Source organism: Python bivittatus, unplaced genomic scaffold, assembly GCF_059951505.1.
Source record: "Python bivittatus isolate LINGU-HERP-01145 unplaced genomic scaffold, Pbiv_v1 ctg000560_np1212, whole genome shotgun sequence".
Lineage (NCBI taxonomy): Eukaryota > Metazoa > Chordata > Lepidosauria > Squamata > Pythonidae > Python > Python bivittatus.
Genome location: NW_028277083.1, coordinates 3,976,079 through 3,996,844, shown reverse-complemented (window position 1 = coordinate 3,996,844; position 20,766 = coordinate 3,976,079). Strand labels below are relative to the sequence as shown.

Here is a 20,766-nt window from a genome sequence, read left to right as displayed (position 1 = left end):
ACTCCTGACTCTTGCATTCTGATGTGCACACACATTTTTTGGCACAAGAATCTGCAGCGCACCCAAATGGTTCCATCTGTATTTGGGTGACCACACTCAGGAGAGAATTAATTGCATGCATTCCAAACATAGTTGAACATTGAATGTATGTATTTACTTATCACCTGTATAGCCCGCGTGCTCTTGGTCAAACCAGTCTGATGTGGTTAACGCCATTACAAGCAGAAAACATAACAAACAATAAAACATTTCAACACTACTCCAGCCAAAAATGGACAAACAATAAAATTCATAAGCATAATTGTAAAACCTACAGGAGAAGGAGAGCTTTCAAAATCCATTGGCTTTGTTTTATTCATTGCTGAGTGACATTAACTTACTGTTCTAGATAGTCATCCTCAACAAGGTTAGGCTTATCCAGTGTTTCTCAACCTTGGCAACTTTAAGGTGAATGGACTTCAACTCCCAGAATTCCACAGCTGGCTGTGGAATTCTGGGAGTTGAAGTCCATTCACCTTAATGTTGCCAAGGTTGAGAAACATTGGGCTTATCGAAGGGAAAAACATTCAGCAACCTGTTTTGGTCGAAAGGCATCGTTCTGCAGTAGCAAAGGTACTTCCTATTTTAGCTTTCCAGACAGGGCCATTTTCAATGAAACCGGGATGTAAGTGAGATGTGGCAATGAGTGTCCCTTATAAGAACCATTCCTTTGCTGGATGAATGAGCAAGAATGATCAGCTGATGCTCCTTCCACGCTCTCCATTTTGAATGAATGTTTTCCTAATCAGTTAGGAATTTCTAGCTTGCATCAGAGTCTCACACAAACTTTCTTGACCCAGAGTTGTTATCAGACTTTGACTCATCTGAATGCTGCTGACAGAGTCATAATCTATTCATCTCACTTTCTACCAGGAAGATGGCAGAAATCCAAAACTCTTACCCAAGAAGAGTAAAGGGCCAGGGGATGATCAAATGGTCAATTTTTTTCTAGGATTGACTGTACGTAATGTTCTTTCGATACTGGCTGGAATTTTTTCACATTTCATAATGTCTCCCCTCCACTAATATTGGTTTTTAGTTTTAATTAGAGAACCCGTGGCTCACTGGGTGATTGTTTCAGAGATATTTCCTTATCTGAACAGAGAAACAGAATGGCCAATGGCAAAAAAGCAATGGGAGTGTGAGTGACTTACAACTTGCTGTCAGCTTCCCTGTTGACTTTGCTTGTGGGAAGCTGTCAGGGAGTGTCAGAAATCTTCCTTCCTTCCTTCCTTCCTTCCTTCCTTCCTTCCTTCCTTCCTTCCTTCCTTCCTTCCTTCCTTCCTTCCTTCCTTCCTTCCTTCCTTCCCTCCTGAATCTCTCCTTCCTTCCTTCCTTCCTTCCTTCCTTCCTTCCTTCCTTCCTTCCTTCCTTCCTTCCCTCCTGAATCTCTACTTCCTTCCTTCCTTCCTTCCTTCCTTCCTTCCTTCCTTCCTTCCTTCCTTCCTTCCTTCCTTCCTTCCTTCCTTCCTTCCTTCCTTCCTTCCTTCTCCACAGATTTGACTGGAACTCTAGGTTAGAGCAGCAGAATTGGAATTTGTTCCTTCTGTTTTCTTTGTTGGGGTTAAATCATGTTGGTGTCCATGTTACCGAATGTTTTTGTATAGTTTCTCCAAGGTCATCTCCATGGCTGTCTACATTTAGAGCCAAGAATGTGGAAGAATTATTTTATATTAGGTAGCTTCAACGTTGTCGGATTTTGTGCAGCGGCAGCTAACACCCCTCAGCTCCTGATGCTGGGTTCATAATATTAATATTTTATGTGTTTGATAATGTTGGTATTCAACTGTTACTTCATGTTATTCTGCTTTGTTGGGTCTTTGTGGTCTTTGACTGGCACTTGGAAGTGACTTGGTAACTTATTGGTTTTGATTTAGGTCATTCTAACCCAGTTTATCTTCTGATGTTTTTTAAATTAAAAACAATTTCCCAAAAGTTAGCTGGATCAATTATTTTCAAGACCTTTTCACCTTCAGATTTTAAATTTGGTGTAAGTAAACCTTGATTGGGCAGCTGATTTGCAAGGCTAATCCAGCTTTGCCCCACCTCTTGTCCATTAAATGAATACTCCATTCAGGCCTCTTTCAGATACTCTGAGTCTGAAAGCAGATAGCAACAGTCATTCACAACCATTTGAACCCATAGTAGTTTCTTCCATCATTCTCCCTCAGACCATCAATCTTTCCAAAGGCAGGAGGAGAAACAGAGTCACAGAAGCTCAGGATGGACCTCCTTCCATATTTCTCAATAGAGACTTGGGCACTTCTTTATTCATTGGCCTTCTGATGTAAGTAAAATATGATGTTCCATCTTCCTCTGCCTGCATGAATTTCAGCCTTGCTTGCTGCTGTGTTCTCCTTGACCTGTTGATGTCCTCCTTATGTCCCATAAATGAATAAGTAAAATCTTGTGGGTGATAGTCTACTGAGTTATAGGAACAAAGAGGCTTCTTCTAACTTGAACCACTGGTTTGCTTCAACTAATCTTGTCCACACTCCTTGGTCTCAAGCAGAAACCTTTCCCAGCTTGAACTGGAGATGTCCAAGGTTGAAGTAGGACTCTTTACTCTGCACAGCCTTACTGCTGAGCTATAGTCAAGTTCCACACACTGATTTTGGTGCTGTGCTGCATCTATTTTTCAATATGGAGGTGCTGGAAGAATGTAGTCTTTGCATATTCTAACTGACCTGATCCACTCTTGGCTTCAACATCATTCTTGGCTCCAAAGATGTACCCAAAGGCATTTAAATATTTGTATCCTGAAAGAAAGTACATTTAGAGTTATTTACAACTCTGAGCTTGGAAGCTAAGCTTGGATATCAGGTCTGGTAAGTACTTGGAGGGGAGACCATAAAGTCGATATCAAAAAGCCTTTGACTCTTGGTGACCATAACCTGGTCCTTCAGATCTTCTACCACTCATCACTGCTCCAAGTGAGTCCATCCACCGGGCATGGGTGACCTACCTAAAATCAAGTAGAAAAGATGGGGGAGTAGAAGAAAGTTCAAACTGAGACATCCTGGATCGTTACCTACAGTACTTTTTGCCATAAAAGCTAGCTTGGCTCTGATTTCTCAGCAATAAATATGTCTAAGTTGCATTTTTATTTTTCTCTTCTCTTCTCCCCCCTGCTTCCTTTTTGCCTTGAGCTGGTAGAAGGTCTAAAAGGAAGCTTGTCTTTCTTTAAAAAAATTGATTTTTGCTCAAGCTTTTAAGGCTTCTTTCTATTGTGGGTACCCATTCCTTTATGAAATGATTGCTTTTACCTTGAGGTTATCTCTCTCTGAAGATTTCTGCAGAAGCAGCAGCGTCCTAGCTTATCAACGGCCAGTGCTTATTAAACAGTCTTACAAAGTCATTATTGCAGAAGGGATGGAGAAAGATGCTGATATATATATATATATATATATATATATATATATATATATATCTCCCCAGATTTTAAATGCTGAATTCCTGAGTTAACATTAACAGTTTGACCGCCTCTGGGAAACGTTTTGGAAGATCTTTCATTCCAACCTTGTGTTGTGTTTATTAAGGGATGGGACGTTGCCGTTTTTAACAGCTAAGCTAATTCCTTTCAAACAGAATGTAACTTTTCTTTTTTTATCAGCAGCAAACAGAAGTGCAGCTTTGTCTTCTGCAATTGCTATGCATTGATCTGTTTGCAGATTTCAGAACTAAAATAGATCGTTTCCCATTCCTGCCCCATGCATTGTTATGCAAACCGCCTCCAAGGGTTAACTTGGCAATATCTGACTACTAAATTTAATACCCATGAAGGTTTCTGATGCAACTACTCACCTCAGCAGCAGACCTATTGCTTTGTTAGTTCAAGAGCTTGGTACTTTTAGGCGGTCAAGATGCTGGAATGTTTTTCCCCCTATTCTCTATGCCTATATATAGATATTGCACCTGCTCACTGAGTCAACACTTGATGAGCAATAGATGAACATTCAAAGCAGCCACTGAGGAGAAATATGAAGTTCTCCTTTGGCTTCTCTGCATGGTTCTTTCAGACACGCTCATTGTCGCTTGAGGCTGTGGCCACCAAGGAAGGCAGATGTATGCAGGCCATCAAACTAAATGGGGCCCATCAGGCTGGCTGGGATAAGAGTCTTTCCTTGCACCCATGACTTCGGTATCAATATTCAGACTATCCTGAATACTGAAAAATATGTTCTCCTTTCACAGATATGGAATCTGGCCTTATGGCATCTTCAGAAAATTGGGCAATCCAGGCCCAATTCCTTTGCCTTTCATTGGAACCACCTTCTGGCATCGTTATGTAAGTTTATGGGCTGTTTTTATTGGCCCGGGTTGGATTCAAGAGCAGGCGGAACCTTCTGGTACAGTTCAGGTCTTCATGATCTGTCATGGAAGAGGGGACTTATAAATCATGGTTTATGGCTTAGAGTTAGGGTTTTTAATACATTGCATGGCCTGCTCAAGGAAGCTTGTTCATGCAGCAGGAGGTGTATGAACTAGACCACTGACAGATGGCACTGAACATTTGAAAATTATTCCTGAAATAATGTACAGGTTGGGATTAAAAAAAATTTTTTTGGGTGAGGATGTGGACCGCAGAATCGAAAACCAGCAGGGTTTCTTTGAGTCTAGGGATTTTTCTGTAACCCAGTTTTAATCTAGCCATGCAGAACAAATGCTGAAAATTTATCTTATAAAGGAAAAAGGAACAACCAACACAGCTGCCTGTATATCTGAGGTTGGCAAGAAATTGGCTTTAATTACTTGGGGGTGTGGTGTGGAAACCTGCTACCTAATCTAAGTAAACAAGTTGCAAGACTACTTTAGATGATGGTGATGATTTCAGCTTAGCAAACCATGTCATATTAGCAAAACCGACTAGTCCATCTATGCTTCTGTTTCACTACTTTGAGCCATCCCACTTGTTCCAAAAACGAATGGCTAATTCGGAAAACCACCCTGGATATAAACGATTCCTTATCATCAGGGATTAGCGTTGCGTGCAAATCTGTATTATGAATGTTATGGCAAGGAATGATTGCAATAGATCTCAGGGCGACGAGCCATGGTTTTGCCTTTGAAACTCATCATGAATGTTTCTGTTACAGGGAAGAATCAAGTTTGATATAGGCTGTTTTAGAAAATATGGTAGAATCTGGGGGTGAGTATTTATTCCTTTGTATTTGACTTGCAAACTTTCTGTGGTTCCCCTTGATTTTAGCTATGCATCCTCATTGCAGGGATGAATGTGTAACGACATTATTTCCTACACTATAGAGAAATAGACTTATTTATAAATCATCCATGGAGTATATCTCTCTCTGTTGCCAGACTTCACTGCAGAGACTTTAATCCACTGCACATTTGTTCTAGGACTTACGATGGACGTCAGCCTGTGCTGGTTGTAACCAACCCTACTGTAATTAAAACTGTACTGGTAAAAGAGTGTTATTCCTCCTTCCTCAATCATTGGGTAAGTTGCAGCTTTGCACAGTGTTCTGTAAACGTTGAGAAAAATCCTTTGATTATAGATTAAAATGACATGAAACAAATCCCAATGAAAATTACAAAATGGAGCCCCAACTTCAGAGAGCCAGAATCTTTGGTGCCTACAGTATGGATGTGATCACTAGCACCTCTTTTGGTGTCAACACAGACTCTATGAACAATCCCAAAGACCCCTTCGTCCAACAGGCAAAGAAACTGATAAGCTTTGACATATTTTCCCCGCTGTTTATATTACTATGTAAGTTGTTTCTGCCTGCAGCTTTGAAGCCCGTTCTTGCAATTTGTAACCTCTATGTTTGTAACCTAAGCATAGTAAAATGCTAATGAACCCTGTGACGTTTGACCCGCAGCCCCACCATTTTGCAGACAAATTGGATAAAGTAATTGATTTGTTTATGCTTATTTATTCTGCATCCTGAGATTTGGGTATAAGGCCCCTGCCATAACTCAAATATTTAGTTGAGACTGGAGTCTTTGCTTTAGCAGGGAGAAGAAGATAGGGAGCATGGCTATATCCTTATCAGTGACATGAGCAATGCTGACCAAAGATCCAACAGGACCATCTTTGGGACTATGATTCCTGAGGCTGCCTTTTCCTTCTGTCTAATGATAGGCCACCTGAATTTTCTTCTTTCTATCCTATCCAATTTGATTCCCTGCAAATATCTTAGATGCCAGATCTAGGCTAGAAAGTCCAGGTTAGAAAAAAATGCAAGAAGAAAATCTATGATAGATGGGTAGGTAGAGTAGATAAGTCAAATACCACAGAACAAGTCACAGTAGAGGTCCTTAAATCAAAGGCCAGTAGAAAAAGTTAAGATATTATTTTACTGCACGGTGTAAAGGTTTGAGGATTTGTAATGGTATGTGGGAATGACCTTGGGAGACAGGAAGAAAAGCTGCAGAGTAGGTAAGGGTCAGATAAGAGGCAGCTGAGCCTGCAGAAGGAATGGGGATGTGGCAAAAGTCTCAGAAGGGACCCTACCTGGTTTCTTGGACTATAAAGGCAGAGGGCGGAGGGAGGGAGATGTACTTTCAGACTTGGAAATTTCTGTTAATGTTACCTTACAATAAAGTTAGAGCTAGTACTTCTGGGTGTGCTTCTTGTCTGGACTACCTTGCAAGGCTGACAGCACTGAACCTCACAACAACTTCCCCCTTTTAAATAGATAATTTCACCACTCAAGCTTCTACTCAAATAAATGTTCTCTATCTTGATAACCATCTCTTTCTGCCTCAAACAGCTAACAAGATAGAAACCCAGTCACTGATAACATTTGCAGTGTTCTTCTAACACTTTCCCCTTTCTCTCCAGATGTTGCCCCATGGCTAACCCCTCTTCTCGACAGGATGAATATAAATATATTTTCCAACGGAGCCATAGAATTCTTTGCAAGGTCTATAACAAAAATAAAGGAGAAGCAGGCCCAGGAAAGTGAAAAGGTATGGAAAAAGCCCAAACGTGCATTGAATATTAATTTAAGTCAGACAAAAACTGAGAATTGGGAAGTTCATATCTGTAATCAGTCTTTCCCCAGCAAAGTACCTTCATATCTCAGACAGTTATAAACAAAGAGTTTCTGAAGAAGGTTAACAAACTGTTTGGTGGGTCTTCTTATCTCGCTAACAAGGCCTGTCTGTTTATTTTACTTACTAATTTGTAAATACAGTAAGAATTTGGAATGCTGCTAAGACTTCAGTTAGAGATGTAAAGATCTCATTGCAAAAACTAATAATCAGGACTAGACTATTGTGTATTTCTTCTGATCGCACATAGGTTTCTACCTGGGATTTGGGACACTTCAATTATAGCATGGAAATTGTCAAAATTAAGTATTTTTTCTGACACATTGGGCTTCTTGTGTAACGCAATGCCACAATACATCCTATAAGATTAATGCAACCATCTTTTGTGATGGAAATCTCTAGGATTTTGGTTGACTCAGAACAGATTCCAGTAACCATGTGGCCATCATGGTTCCATCATGGATAGTACCAGCCATCTGTTGCTAGATTCGAAATAAAACATAGCATTCTATTTTAGGTATAACTATAACCAATCCTTTCCCATATGAAATTCCTTTAAAATTAAATCGCAGCATTGCAACCTGGGAATAATTTGGTAATTACTTCAGAATAAAGTGGCAAAGTTGTAATCAATACTCCCAAGTTGTTATCATGTAAATACCACTCTCAGTTGACCAAGTTGCCAAGAGGCAGATATTCTGAAATTCTCTTATTATTTCTCTTTCAGGCAAGAGTGGATTTCTTGCAACTGATGCTAGAATCTCAGAAATCAGTGATAAACCATGAGAGCGATGGTGTGAATCACACCTATAAAGGTAATAATTTGAAATCATGCTCAATGGTCAAGACTTCAAACCAGAACCAGCTTTCAAGTCTGCTATTGTGGGAATAGGTGAAATAATGACCATTAACTTTGTGTCTGTGGAAAACACCACTGAGTGAAGGAAAGAAGCACTGAGATAGTTCAGGAATATTTTTAAGGGAAGCAAAGTGGATTTGAGGGGAAAAAAGCATTTTTAATCATCACACAAAAGAAAATACTGAGTCTCAAATGCAGGTAGGGCAGGATGTCTCATTCTCAACAACCATGTTGATTAGAACTTTAGCAGTTTCTCCCACTTACCTTCCAAATGTTTGAGGACCGTAACTGGAATTGCAGCTTATGCAAAAACAAATTCTACTGGTTTACATGTGCCTGTAAGAGGAACAAACAAATCTTGGTCATAAAATAGAATTGTCTATGTGATATAGAATCATAGAATTGTGCTAGCAGGGACCTCAGTGATAATCTTGTCCAATCTTCTCCAATATGTAGGAAAACCAATGAACCCATTCATTAGAAGTGGCTGTTTACATTTCCTACAATAGGTTAGCGCATGCAATTTTTAAGTGCAGGGTTTCTCAACCTTGGGAACTTTAAGATGGGTGGACTTCAGCTCCCAGAATTCCCCAGCCAACCATGTTCCCAAGGTTCAGAAACACTACTTTAATGATTTCTGCTCATTGAGGGTAGGCTCTGCGCTTTAAAGAGATGACTGATTCAGAAAGGGATGAATCAGTAGTAATAATGGTTGTGAAACTCTCAATGAGTAACAAGTTTCATTACAGGATTTTCTTGGATGGTGGATTGTTCTTTGGCAGCCTAAGTCTACTTTATAATTTCACTTGTAATTTTATATTGTTGCACTGTGTTTCTTCTCCTTTTAAACTTTTTTACTGTAAGAGGTGAATGTAAGCTGCTCAGAGTTCTTTTGGACTGGAGTGGCAAAAATACCCTAGCAAGCAAATTAATTAAAGGTGAGGTCCTCAGAAAACAGAAGAAAGAAGAAAGAAAGAAGAAAGAAAGAAGAAAGAAAGAAGAAAGAAAGAAAGAAAGAAAGAAAGAAAGAAAGAAAGAAAGGAAGGAAGGAAGGAAGGAAGGAAGGAAGGAAGGAAGGAAGGAAGGAAGGAAGGAAGGAAGGAAGAAAGAAAGAAAGAAAGAAAGAAAGAAAGAAAGAAAGAAAGAAAGAAAGAAAAAGAAAGAAAAAGAAAGAAAGAAAGAAAGAAAGAAAGAAAGAAAGAAAGAAAGAAAGATAAGCAGCCTTCGTAAGAATTCAGATCTTCTTTGATGTCACTTATAATTTCTTTATCCCATCTATAAACTCCAGTTAAGTATGGTAGGAAACCATGTTAAACTGTGCCTTGCCAATGGAGCAATAAAGAACAATGACCCTGTTCTTGTGCATGTTCTCCTATGTGCATTGACTTAGGCTTTGTTTGCATCCAGAATCTGACCTTCAATTTTTTCTCTTCCTTTCTTCATCTAGGTTTGACTGACAGTGAGATTCTGGTTCAAGCCATTGTATTCATATTTGCTGGCTATGAGACCATCAGCAAAACCCTCTGCTATTTGATGTATGAGCTGGCCATCCACCCTGACATGCAGCAAAAACTGCAGGAACAGATTGATGAGTTTCTGTCTAACGAGATGGGTGGCACACAAGTGTGATGCAAGGATGCTTTCAACCATGCGCATTAAGTTCCACCCTGATGTAGCATGGACTATTAGGTAGCTCTTTGAGCATAAGCAGTATTCCTTTCAATCAGCTGCTGAACAACTATGGATCAAACGCCAAGCTATCCGAATTAAGGGCTGATGCTTTCTTTTGGAAAAATGGCATGAGTCCTACACCAAAGCACTAAGATCATGGCCTCCTTGAGAACATTCTAAACATTAAGGAAAACTTGACAACAACAACAATAAAACACTTTTTATACTTTGCACCTTTATAACATGCAATCCATAGCGTGTATGTTGCCAGAGTACCACTATGTCACCACCTACAGCAATAGGACTGTGGTAACATTGTACAAAGCAAGTCACTGCTGATGCTCCATTCTTTCTGATTGATCCTCTGAGGTCAGACACTAAGAGTAGCCTTAACATAGATATCCAGTTAGGTGGCAACCTCTAGCTAACTTTGGCTGATCTTAAAAGCTAAGGAAGCTAACCTGGCTTTGGTCCCAGGCCTGGGGTTGATGTATTATTGTTTGTCTAGGGTCTCTGTTTTGCTTGACGTGTGTTGTTTCTAAGATGGTTTTAGTCTGGGATGTTCATTTGATGTCAGGAAGCCACAGAAGTGAACTCTCTTGAGCCCATGAGTTTGGTTCTTCTGCTCTAGATACAGATCTGCTCTTTTAGGCTTAGGTAGGGCCAAAATAAGCAGGGGCAAGCTCTTTCTATGTCTCCCTCTCTCTCAAAGGCTCCAGTCACCTATGACACCCTCATGCAAATGGACTATCTTGATATGGTCATCAGTGAAACCCTCTGGATGCACCCAGTGGTTGGGCGTCTACAAAGAGTGTGCAAAAAAGCCATCGAGATAAACAGAATCACCATTCCAAAAGGGATGGTGATTGTGATTCCACCCGATGTCTTGCATTGTGATCCAGAACACTGGCCTGAACCTGAACAATTTAGACCTGAAAAGTACACTTTTATATTTCTCTGTTTTTTACTTCCAGTCCTCACAATCAAAGACTGGAAGTAAGAAAATCTGACTGGGTTGAAACTTCCAGACAGAAAGCTTGCTTGGTGATATTGGGCCAATTGCCAGGGTTAGCCTGCTCATAAGGTAGAGAAATCAGGTGCCTGTAATGGGGTGTGAGAATAACCTTGAGAGCAGGAAGAAGTAGCTGAAGCTTACACAATGGTCTGATAAGATAAATCTGAGTCCAAAGTAGGAATGGGGGTGGAGGAAGTGTCTCAGAAAGGACCCTTCCTAGTTCTCTGGAACGTAAATGTAGGGAAGGGGAGAAACACTTTCCGTCTTCTTGCTTCTGGTATTGTAACCTTACAATAAAGGTTTTATTAGTATTCCTGGTTTTGGTTTCCTGGTCTGGGCTATCTTGAAGGGCTGACAGGGCCATCCTACAACTCTCCCATCCTGCCCCCCTGAATAGCCTGCTGTCCCAAAGATCCACTTGAAAGGTTCCACCAATGAAGGGTTCAGAACAGATGCCACTTGCCCAAATGAGAGGCAACTCGCTCTTGGAGTGAATGAGTGGTTGACCATGGCAATTCATGGAATGATGGCATGTCCCACCAGATTCAGCAAAGAGGTCAAAGAAAGTATCAACCCCTATGTTTATTTGCCTTTCGGAGCTGGCCCCAGGAACTGCATCAGGATGAGATTTGCCCTCCTTACCATGAAGGCCACTGTGGCCAGCCTCCTGCAGCATTTCACCTTCCAGCCCTGCAAAGAAACTCAGGTGAGGAACTGGAATTGAGCTGTGCTCATCTGTAGGGGGAAAACAACACGTTGGCACCGAATCACCCCTTTCTTTCTCAGTAGCAGAGACAGGCGGTATAATGAAAGTGTCATGCAGACAGCGCTTCTGGAGAGTAAGCACTCGACAGGTAACGCTTCACCTGCAGTCGATATAATAACAAGTATTTAGAAGATGCAGCCTGCATTTCTGTAGCTTAACTCTTTGACTCTTGCTTCCCAGCAGGAAAAAAATAGAGACATGGAACCAAATGGTATGTTCTTGACCCATCTCTGTCCTCCTTCTCTATTATGGATCCAATTCAAGAAGGAAAAAATGCAAATGCATTGCTAGTGTAGAAATAAACTTCTCTATTCCCATCCACGTGGCCTTGTCCCCTTGGACAGGTAGGAACGACATCTGAGCATGCTTTGAAAATGATTGGGAACAAGCACTTTGGTCTTTGCTGCATGAGTGCAGAACCACCGGTATTCATTAAAGTAGCCCACCTTGTTTCTGGCTTCCGCGTAATGAATAGTGAAGTGCTGCACTCATGCAAGGTCTGGATCACTTCTTCTGAATCATTTCTGAAGGGTACATCTAACCCTTCTTCATCTAGTATGTCCAGCTGCTAATTGGCAACCACTTGTCTTCAACTAAAGCTATGGAAGAGGGGATAGATTCTCTCCACAGGGGTATTTTTTTTCTAAATCAGATAACCTTATTGTCCAATTATGGGATTACAAGAATCAAAACCCCATGCAGCCACATTAAGACATTTATATATATTAGGAAATACATTTATAGGGCAAAATGAGACTTGAAAATCTATCTTCCAACATGCTACAGCAACTTGGGATGGACAATCCGTAGACTGAACATTCTTAAAAGAGTGACCCACCTTCAACTTTTTGCTTATGTAACTCTAGAAAGGATCCAACAGCCTTCCCTAACCTGGGGTCTCTCAAATTTGTGAATTCTGACTCCCATCATTCCCAGCCAGCAAAACCCAATGGGTTTGAAAATCTGCCTGGTAGAGTTTATACAGAAGCAGAAACCAAGACCTTCCTCCATTTCTTTTCTGAATCTCCCTGTATTTTATTTTCTCGTGTTTAAATACATCTTGTCCATACCTCTCATGTTCCAGATCCCACTGGTATTAATTTCAAAAGGAGTCACAAAACCTGCGAAACCCATCATCTTGAAGATCATCCACAGAGCCAAAACCAAGGCATAGTGGAGATTTTTTTTCCTTAATGGAGTTTCTATGAATTCCTAAAGGACTATTCTTTTAGCTGGATACTGTATTTTATTGATAGGCTCTTGCTATTGTGGACTGTTCTCTTTTTTTATATATAATTGAAGGAAATTCATTTGCATAAAGATCCCTACTTATAAGGATGGATGAATCTGCCAGTTTCCCTCCCTCCCATTGTAATTGTTTCGTAACTCAAGTTTCCTCTCTGCTATCCCACTGATCATCTCTATACATTCACCCCAAAAGTGAAGTTAATGAAGTTCTTCCTTGGTTGGACCAGCTGTTGGGACAGGACCGGCCTGCAACAGAGTTGTTCAAAAGGAGGATCTTGTCAGGCAAGAAGTGACAACCAACACTTGGAATCACAAGGATGGTTGATTAACAGGGGCTCCTATTCATATTTCTTGTGTAATGTTTGGGCTGAAATCATGTACAAGGATGTGACTTTCACTAACTCGTTATGTGGAGAAATAACAAGAATTGAATAAAGGTAACCTGAGATGTTTAAAACACCTTTCACTGTGTTGATAATTCTATTTGTTAAAAACGATGCACTGTCTTTGCGTTCGGCACCAGAACTTGGGGAAGAATTATGACTTATTGAGAAAATTGGGTAGAGTACTCCCTGTGTTATTCATGTCTTCCCACTTGTAGGTAGAAGGGTAATGGATATAAATAAAAGGGGATGAATTTCCTGATCTCTGAATCTGTATGATGCCACTGTTTGTTCTTAAAAGTGGAGATATGGAACACAGAAGATGGCAGTAGTGATAGGAAGCTCTGAATCACATCCTTCCCTTGAAGAATTATTATCTGCATAACTGATTAAGGAACAACTTCTTTGACCTGTTGACATTGCTTTGGTTTGTCCCTGGTGGACTGTGCTAATGGAAAACCATTCCTTCTGGGGCAGTACAAAAGTCTGGGCTATGTGGCTGGAACATTCCCATGTGCAAGTCAAGGATGAGACATGCAACTAGCTTTCCTTGCAAGGCATTCTGTTTGAGACATTCTGTTGAGTTCTGTCTGGACCAGTCCAATAAACTGGAATTAACTGAAGGAAGGAGCCACTGAAACTGATGCAGAGTTTTGTGGTTGTTTTGTGGCAGTGTTTTTAGGTGGATAACAGAATAATGGACTAAAAGCAATGTTTGTGAGCATCAAGGAAACAGATTACTATAATATTGTGATGCAATATGCAGTCACTCCAGGGTAACACAATAATCCTGAATTTCTGGATTTGGAGTATCCAGTTTATAATGTCCAACTTTTTAAACAGTTGGTTGCACTGCAAAAGGCAATGCATTTTTGGCTCTGTAGCCTTTCTTATTTTCATTTAGTTTGTGTGGCAAACATAAGTGAGAGAAAGAAAGAGAAGGAAGGAAGGAAGGAAGGAAGGAAGGAAGGAAGGAAGGAAGGAAGGAAGGAAGGAAGGAAGGAAGGAAGGAAGGAAGGAAGGAAGGAGAGCAAAAGAAAGGGAAGGAAGGAAGGAAGGAAGGAAGGAAGGAAGGAAGGAAGGAAGGAAGGAAGGAGAGCAAAAGAAAGGAAGGAAGGAAGGAAGGAAGGAAGGAAGGAAGGAAGGAAGGAAGGAAGGAAAGGAAAGGAAAGGAAAGGAAAGGAAAGGAAAGGAAAGGAAAGGAAAGGAAAGGATCCAACCTATTTTCAGCAAGGGGCAGGGGGAAGCACCCATGGATTTCTTTTTTTTAAAAGCAGCCTCAGAAGAAGAAGAAAAGGGAAAGGGAAAGCGAGAGAGAAAAATTTGCCTTTAGTAAGCAAAACAAGCTTTTCTAAATGGGATATTTAAAATGAATGATTGTTAATCTAGCTATAATACGTTACGAACACCACACACACAGTACATGAAGTCTTCAGAAATGAAGTCATTAGTGTAACTGCATATGCTGTTCATTCTTTTCAAGATAGGAAAATATGAATAATTCTCTGCCAAGAGACAATTACAGTCTGCCATTCCCGCTGCACAAGGCCATATGCATCAAGGGGTAACAAGATAACATTAATAAGCATTTTGCAGAGAAAATTAGATCAATAATGGTTTGGCAACATAACATCTAATTTGAAAATGATACCCCCAATGATTTGGCAGAATGCAACCAAGATGCTTTCTGCATCCTTTCAGAATCCCCACCTTCCTTTCACCTTCTTTTATTTTTAGCTCCAAAAGAAGGAACACACGCCATAAAGGATTATTCTAGGAATGTGGTTCTCAGAATAGCATGGCTGTCTGGAGAATGTCAAGTCGGGCGCAACATTGGAAAGGAATGGTGTTTAAGTTTGCTTGTCAGCCCAAAAGGGAAAAAGCAATCTATATATAGTGTGCATGAAGAATTTTATAAAATATGGTTCGTTTCTTAATTCTGATGCCTAGCTTTTCATCACCAGGTGGCACAGACTGAAATGATTGGATTCTAGGATATTTAGTAGAGGAGAATAGATGGTCAAACTGGAGAGGGAAGGGTTCAAGTGTTACTTTTATGCTGAGAATCCCAAGTTCATTGGAATGAGTCAATATGCATTTGCCTGGATTGCTAAGAGTCAATGTAAGAGATTAGATTTATTTCCTGTACTACATTATTGCAGCCCATTTCATTGAGTTACTTCCTTAGGAATTGGTCTGAGCCTTAAAAAGAAGATAAATTCAAGGCCAGCTGTGTTTGATAAGAAAAGTTTCATCCAAATGACTCAGCCACCCAGTCAGTTGGTTGGAAGTTCATCCATTCAGAAAACATTAGTGGGATATCCAAACTTGAAGGTGATGATGGCTTAATTGTAAGCTTGGTTTATCATGCACTGAATTCCATAACTTAGAAGAAGGAAGGCCAAACCATTCCATGCCATTGTCAAAAAAACAACAACAAACCCACATTAACGTGTCTGCAGAGTTACCAAGATTCAAGCTTGACTTGAGGGTGAAACAGAAAAATAAATAAAATAATAAAATAAAAAAAAAAAAAAGAGGAAAACCTAGTTAGACATCTCTTCAGCTCCTCATCTCAAAGTACATCCATTCAACTGGGAATCTCTCATGCGCCAAGCCCAACACGCTTTTGGCTCTCTAGAACCCAGAGAGAAATTCAACAAATCAAAGTCTTTCCCTTAACTTCCCAAATTTATTGTAGTCCTTGAGCCAAATGTTTATGTCTACCCGGATTTATGATTTTAGGGCAGAAGGGAGAAACAGCCTTGAAAGTCCTCTTCAAAGGAACAGCCTCCAAGATCACTCGCAAAGCACTGGTGGAAAATGACTGCAGAATTGGCTTTGGGAGAACCACTAGGCCCATACCTTGATGTTATTTCAGATGTCTCCATCACACCACACGATAGCAAGGCACTGAGATAAAATATCCAGAAGAAAGTATTTGGAAATGCAAGGCCCAGGATTTTTTCCTCCAAAAAGCTCTTTTAACATCAATTTCTACAGCATCCCTGTATTATGTTGCCCTGTTCTTCAGCCAGTTTGTCCCTCTTTTGAGCTTGGCGTGTCAGAAATTCAGAAAATGCCTAACTTGACTTTGCTGGCATGGCACCCCCCCCACCCCATAACAAAAGAGAAACAATTCTTTACATATTCATTTACAGTATTTAAAAAAAATAGAGTCCAATCCTGTGTGGTGCTATATATTATATAAAGAAACGCGGAACCATTACAAAAATGAAATACGAGTAGAACAACTCAGTTTCTTTGGTAACTCAAACAGGCAGAATAGTTGTGGTCAGGTGTTGGTGAATGCTGGTGTGTCACCTAAAATGTCATGGCCAGTCACCTTTGACATATGTGTCATAGGTTCGCCATCACTGTCCTAAATACACCATTTACCCATAATGTGGGCTTGTTACTCTACTGGCCCCCATGCCAGTGAAACCAGTTTGTTTGTTTATTAAATTTGTAGGCCACCCATCTTCCCCAGTGGGTGGCTCTGGGCAGCTCGGTTAGGTCTTTAAGGCTTTCTGAAAGACGAGCAAAGGCTTATAGTGTAGCAAAGTGGGGCAAAACAATTTTGGAATCATCCCTCAGCATTAACTCCAGTAGCCTCTTCTCCTAGGCAGGAAAAATATTTCCTCTGTAAGTGTCTATTTTGTTTCAACCATTTTCTCCTTCATCTTCCACACTAGATTCAGCCAAGAATCAAGAGGCTTCCAATCCTATTTTTAGCTTCCTGCTTCGTGTGGCACAAGGTGGCTTTTGACCTTCTGATTATGGCATTTATTCTGTAGAGCATGTGAGAAGACTCGGGTGAAAAAGCTCTGATGGTCTTTCTTTTCAAGTCTTCCCAGCTCAGAAAACCAACACAGAGCCGGCAAACTAGAAGAAACTTCCCACTTATTGAACTTCCTCCCCAGATTTCAGCACAGCTTGGTTGACGTTATAAAAATGAGTTGTTATTATCTTGACAGTTCTACCAGAACCTGAGGGGTAAATCTATTATTGCTGTATATTATTGTTCCTAGCTGGAGTGGGAAGCTAGTTTTTTCTTTAAGAGCAAGCTTGCCTTGCTGTGAACAATATCATTTTTCCCCAAGTGCTTTTCATAGCGGGGAACATGATGGAGTTCGCCAAGTTCAATTCCATTGCAACTCCAACAGCTAAAGATTTTGGGAAGAGCTGCTACAACATTCCCTGGAATGGATTCAGGGCGGATGAATCCTCAAGGTGAGACAGAGTTTCAGTAGATGACATCACGACAGAAAAGAATAAAATAAGATTGTCTATTAGTAGAAATAAAAATCTGGTTTATTAATGAGAAGTTGGGCAGATGGGAAATGAAGCGAGGTTTAGATAGGGCTTGGCACTTTAAGCCACCCTCCAGGTGTGGTTGAATCTGGACTCCCATCTCCAGTTAAAGAACTTCACAACAGCCTCTGTCTGACAATTCAGAGAATCTACCCCAGTGGGAATACTACAGAATTGTTAAGATTTGTGTGTCAAGTTACGCACAAAGGGAAACAGGAAAGAATGGAATTGAAGATTTTCTTTCTGTCTAAAATACTGAAACTGCGGATGAGGCTGAAGGAAACTGAAGGGTGAGAGATTTGGGATGGACAAAATGATGGGATTGTTCACACAGCACACATCTGCCCTACGGAATCTGCAATTGCAAGACAGCTAGAAGATCTCCCACCTGGCCAGTTTGACAAGGCAGTGAGATAAATTCACGAAGGAGAAAATTGACAATGGCTATTGGTCATGACTGGTATGTGTTACCTCCAGTATCAGTGAGGGATTCCTTTCAAAAACAGGCACCAGAGAATGTGTGTAGGAGAAGGTTACTTCACTCACTCTGCACGTGGGATTCCCACAGGCAACATCAGGTTGGCAACTAACTAGAGGAACTTTTGATGCTGGTCCAACTTTGTTCTTTTTGTATTTTGACGCAAACCTCATCCAGAGATAGAACTATCCTACATGCCACATTGCTATCATTCCTTGTTGATTTGGATAAAGGATGGGTTTACCAATTCATTATTGGAGTTGAAGGCTTCCCAACCCTGAACTTGTCCAGTTTATTTAGTTCTACTTTCAGAGGGCCTCTCTCCATGGTTTGGAAGTTCTACTCAAGAGCAATGAAGTGAGACATTTGAATCTCATTCTCCTTAGACTGAATGGAGCATTGTTTTCTACAGATCTTGGAGCCACACCAAGTCTGCTAAAATCTGAGGGCATAGTTTCTCACTATCTTGAGACAAGAAACAGACAAATGCTATTGTGTAAGCCTAAAATAAGAATAAAGCAGTTTTAAAAACCAAGAGCCCTCTCCTAAAACTTGGAAAGGAAAATCCTAAATGCTGCTACATCTATAATTCAACCCTATTCATGCTTCTTTGCTGTAGGGAGTTCTTGACTCTATAAAACATATTCAGTACACCCAGATAAGCAGGGATTAACCCCAGACAAACAATCAAGCAGGAAACAATATCCCAATCAAGAAACTATCAATAAGAAAACTATACCCCACCAACACTGGCAGAGCGAACTACCATTTATAAACAGGGAGCAAACCCCACACTCACTCACACTGATGATGTCACCTGGTAGCACCTTTTCAGACTAACAAATGTTATTAAAAGGCATACGCTTTTGTGATCTACAGCTCACTACATCAAGTGCATGGAGTGGCTAAAATAATGTAGTTTAAACCAATGTTCAGTTTAGATAGTCTTGCATCTAATGAGATGATCTGTAGTTCATGAAAGCTTCTGCCTTTTAATGAAAACTTGTTAGTCTGAAAGGGTGCAAAGCTCTACCGATCCAAGACTCCTGATAATTTAAGAAAAGCAACAATAAAGCATCTCCATAATGCCAACCTTAAGTTCCTGAAAGCTTCCAGGAGTGGATTTCACAGAGAATTGTGAAGTCACTTAAAATGAAAATGGTGCCTTCCTATCTGTTCTCCATGGTTGGGCCAAGAGAAGAGAGGGAGGGAGAAGCATGGATGGATGGATAGGTGGACATATAGATAGATGGATAGAAAACAATGAAATGGGACCCAAATTTTCACTTAGATCTCTACAATTATCCCATTTGAAAATGAGTAGCAGCAGGAACAGAAGGATATTGTCAGGCCCAGCCCAAGAACAACAGGTAAACAGTCCATCCAAGTTCAGTTCTTTTATTGTTTACACCCTATAGACAGAATCTTGCCAGACTAAAACTGTATTACTCTAACCTAGAGGATATACCATGGGAGATTCTAGGGAGTGGCTATTCCTAAATCTCTTCCTCTTCCCACGCTCCTGCTCCGGACTGTGTTGTCTCGTGTCTTGTCCCGTTTCCTGGAATGTGCTCCCTCCTTCCTGAGAACCTGCTGCGTTACTGTAGTCCATCACAACACCTCCCCCTTTGTAGGCACATTCCATCACAGATATACAACCCTTTGTGGCAGGGACTTCTGGAGTGTGGAAAATATCTGATTGCCTGCATTAGGGATCAGCAAGGTTCAAAATACTTCCTGCCACCATGGCATTGTTCTACATAGAAGCAGTTTGGGATTTTTAGAATGACTCCCTCTGTATGCTAATTGCTTCCCTTCCAGTCAAACTGCTAAAAAGATTCACACACACATAAACACACACACACACACACACCACTCACTTCCCCCACTCCCTCCCATTGCATTGCAATGTTTCGACTCACTGTAAGAGGAGAGCCTTGTAAGTCTGCCGTAGCAAAAAAATCAGGAGGAGGCGGGTAGCACCTTTTCAGACTAACAAATGTTCTTAAAAGACATTAGCTTTCATAAGCTCAGAAAAGCATGTGCTTTTAATAACATTTGTTAATTGGAAAAATTGCTACCGGATCCCTTCTGAGAAGTAACGTAAAGGAGGGATAGGAGCACAATGAATAATGCAGGACAAATATGTGTGTAGGTGGTACGCCTGTTTAAGCTCAATTCATTTGAAAATGACATTAAAATGAGACCATGTCCTCTGTTGGAAACTCTCTTATAGTACTTGAAGAACATGACCGAAGATTGTTGGGGGGGGGGTGAGGGGTGGAGAGGGAGAATTGGAAACCTATTCAACAATGGGGATCTGCTTCTTTAGCTGGGCATGAGAGGAACTGCCTTCCTCAAACGATGTGGAAATACCAGATTATAGAAGATGGGTTTAAGCTAAGGGATTGATTGATGGATTGATTGATGGATTGATTGATTGATTGATTGATTGATTGCCATCAAGTCAATGTCGACTCTTAGCGACCACATAGATAGATTTTCTCCATGGTGAACTGTTCCTAATCTGGTCTTTCAGGTCTTCTAATGGTGCACCCCTCACCACCATAACTGAGTCCCGCCACCTTGCTGCTGGTCATCCTCTTCTTCTCTTTCCTTCTGCCTTTCCCAGCATTATGGACTTCTCAAGGGAGCTGGTTGTTTGCACTGACTGTTTCATCAAGTCAAAGTTGACTTTAGCATTGACTCTTACCAACCATATAGGTAGATTTTCTCCATGACGATCTACCTCCAACTTCGCTTCCATCGAGGGTCACAGGGAATATCACAGCTTGCACGATTCTGATCTTTGTAGGATAGACGCATCATAATATTTGAAATAATTGAAATAAGCAAAGGGAACAGGTAGCTTTTCACCATCGTGCATGGAGAAAAAGAAACATCAGTAGGTCACTGTTCAGGAAGTGAGAAGTTGAAATACTGTAGAAAACCATAGCTTTGTGACTATTT

General features: G+C 40.6%; 1 protein-coding gene across 1 annotated transcript; it reads left to right on the top strand.

Moving 5' to 3' along the window:
• Nucleotides 1–2,214: 2,214 nt before the first annotated feature.
• On the top strand, nucleotides 2,215–12,547 carry LOC103050414 (cytochrome P450 3A9-like). Its single transcript, XM_088147766.1, is given in 11 exon segments — nucleotides 2,215–2,330; nucleotides 4,234–4,327; nucleotides 5,136–5,188; nucleotides 5,401–5,500; nucleotides 5,617–5,773; nucleotides 6,851–6,978; nucleotides 7,790–7,877; nucleotides 9,369–9,544; nucleotides 10,305–10,531; nucleotides 11,151–11,313; nucleotides 12,458–12,547. Coding segments are annotated over 11 exon segments (1,344 nt in total). The 5' UTR covers nucleotides 2,215–2,262.
• The last annotated feature ends 8,219 nt before the right edge of the window (nucleotides 12,548–20,766 follow it).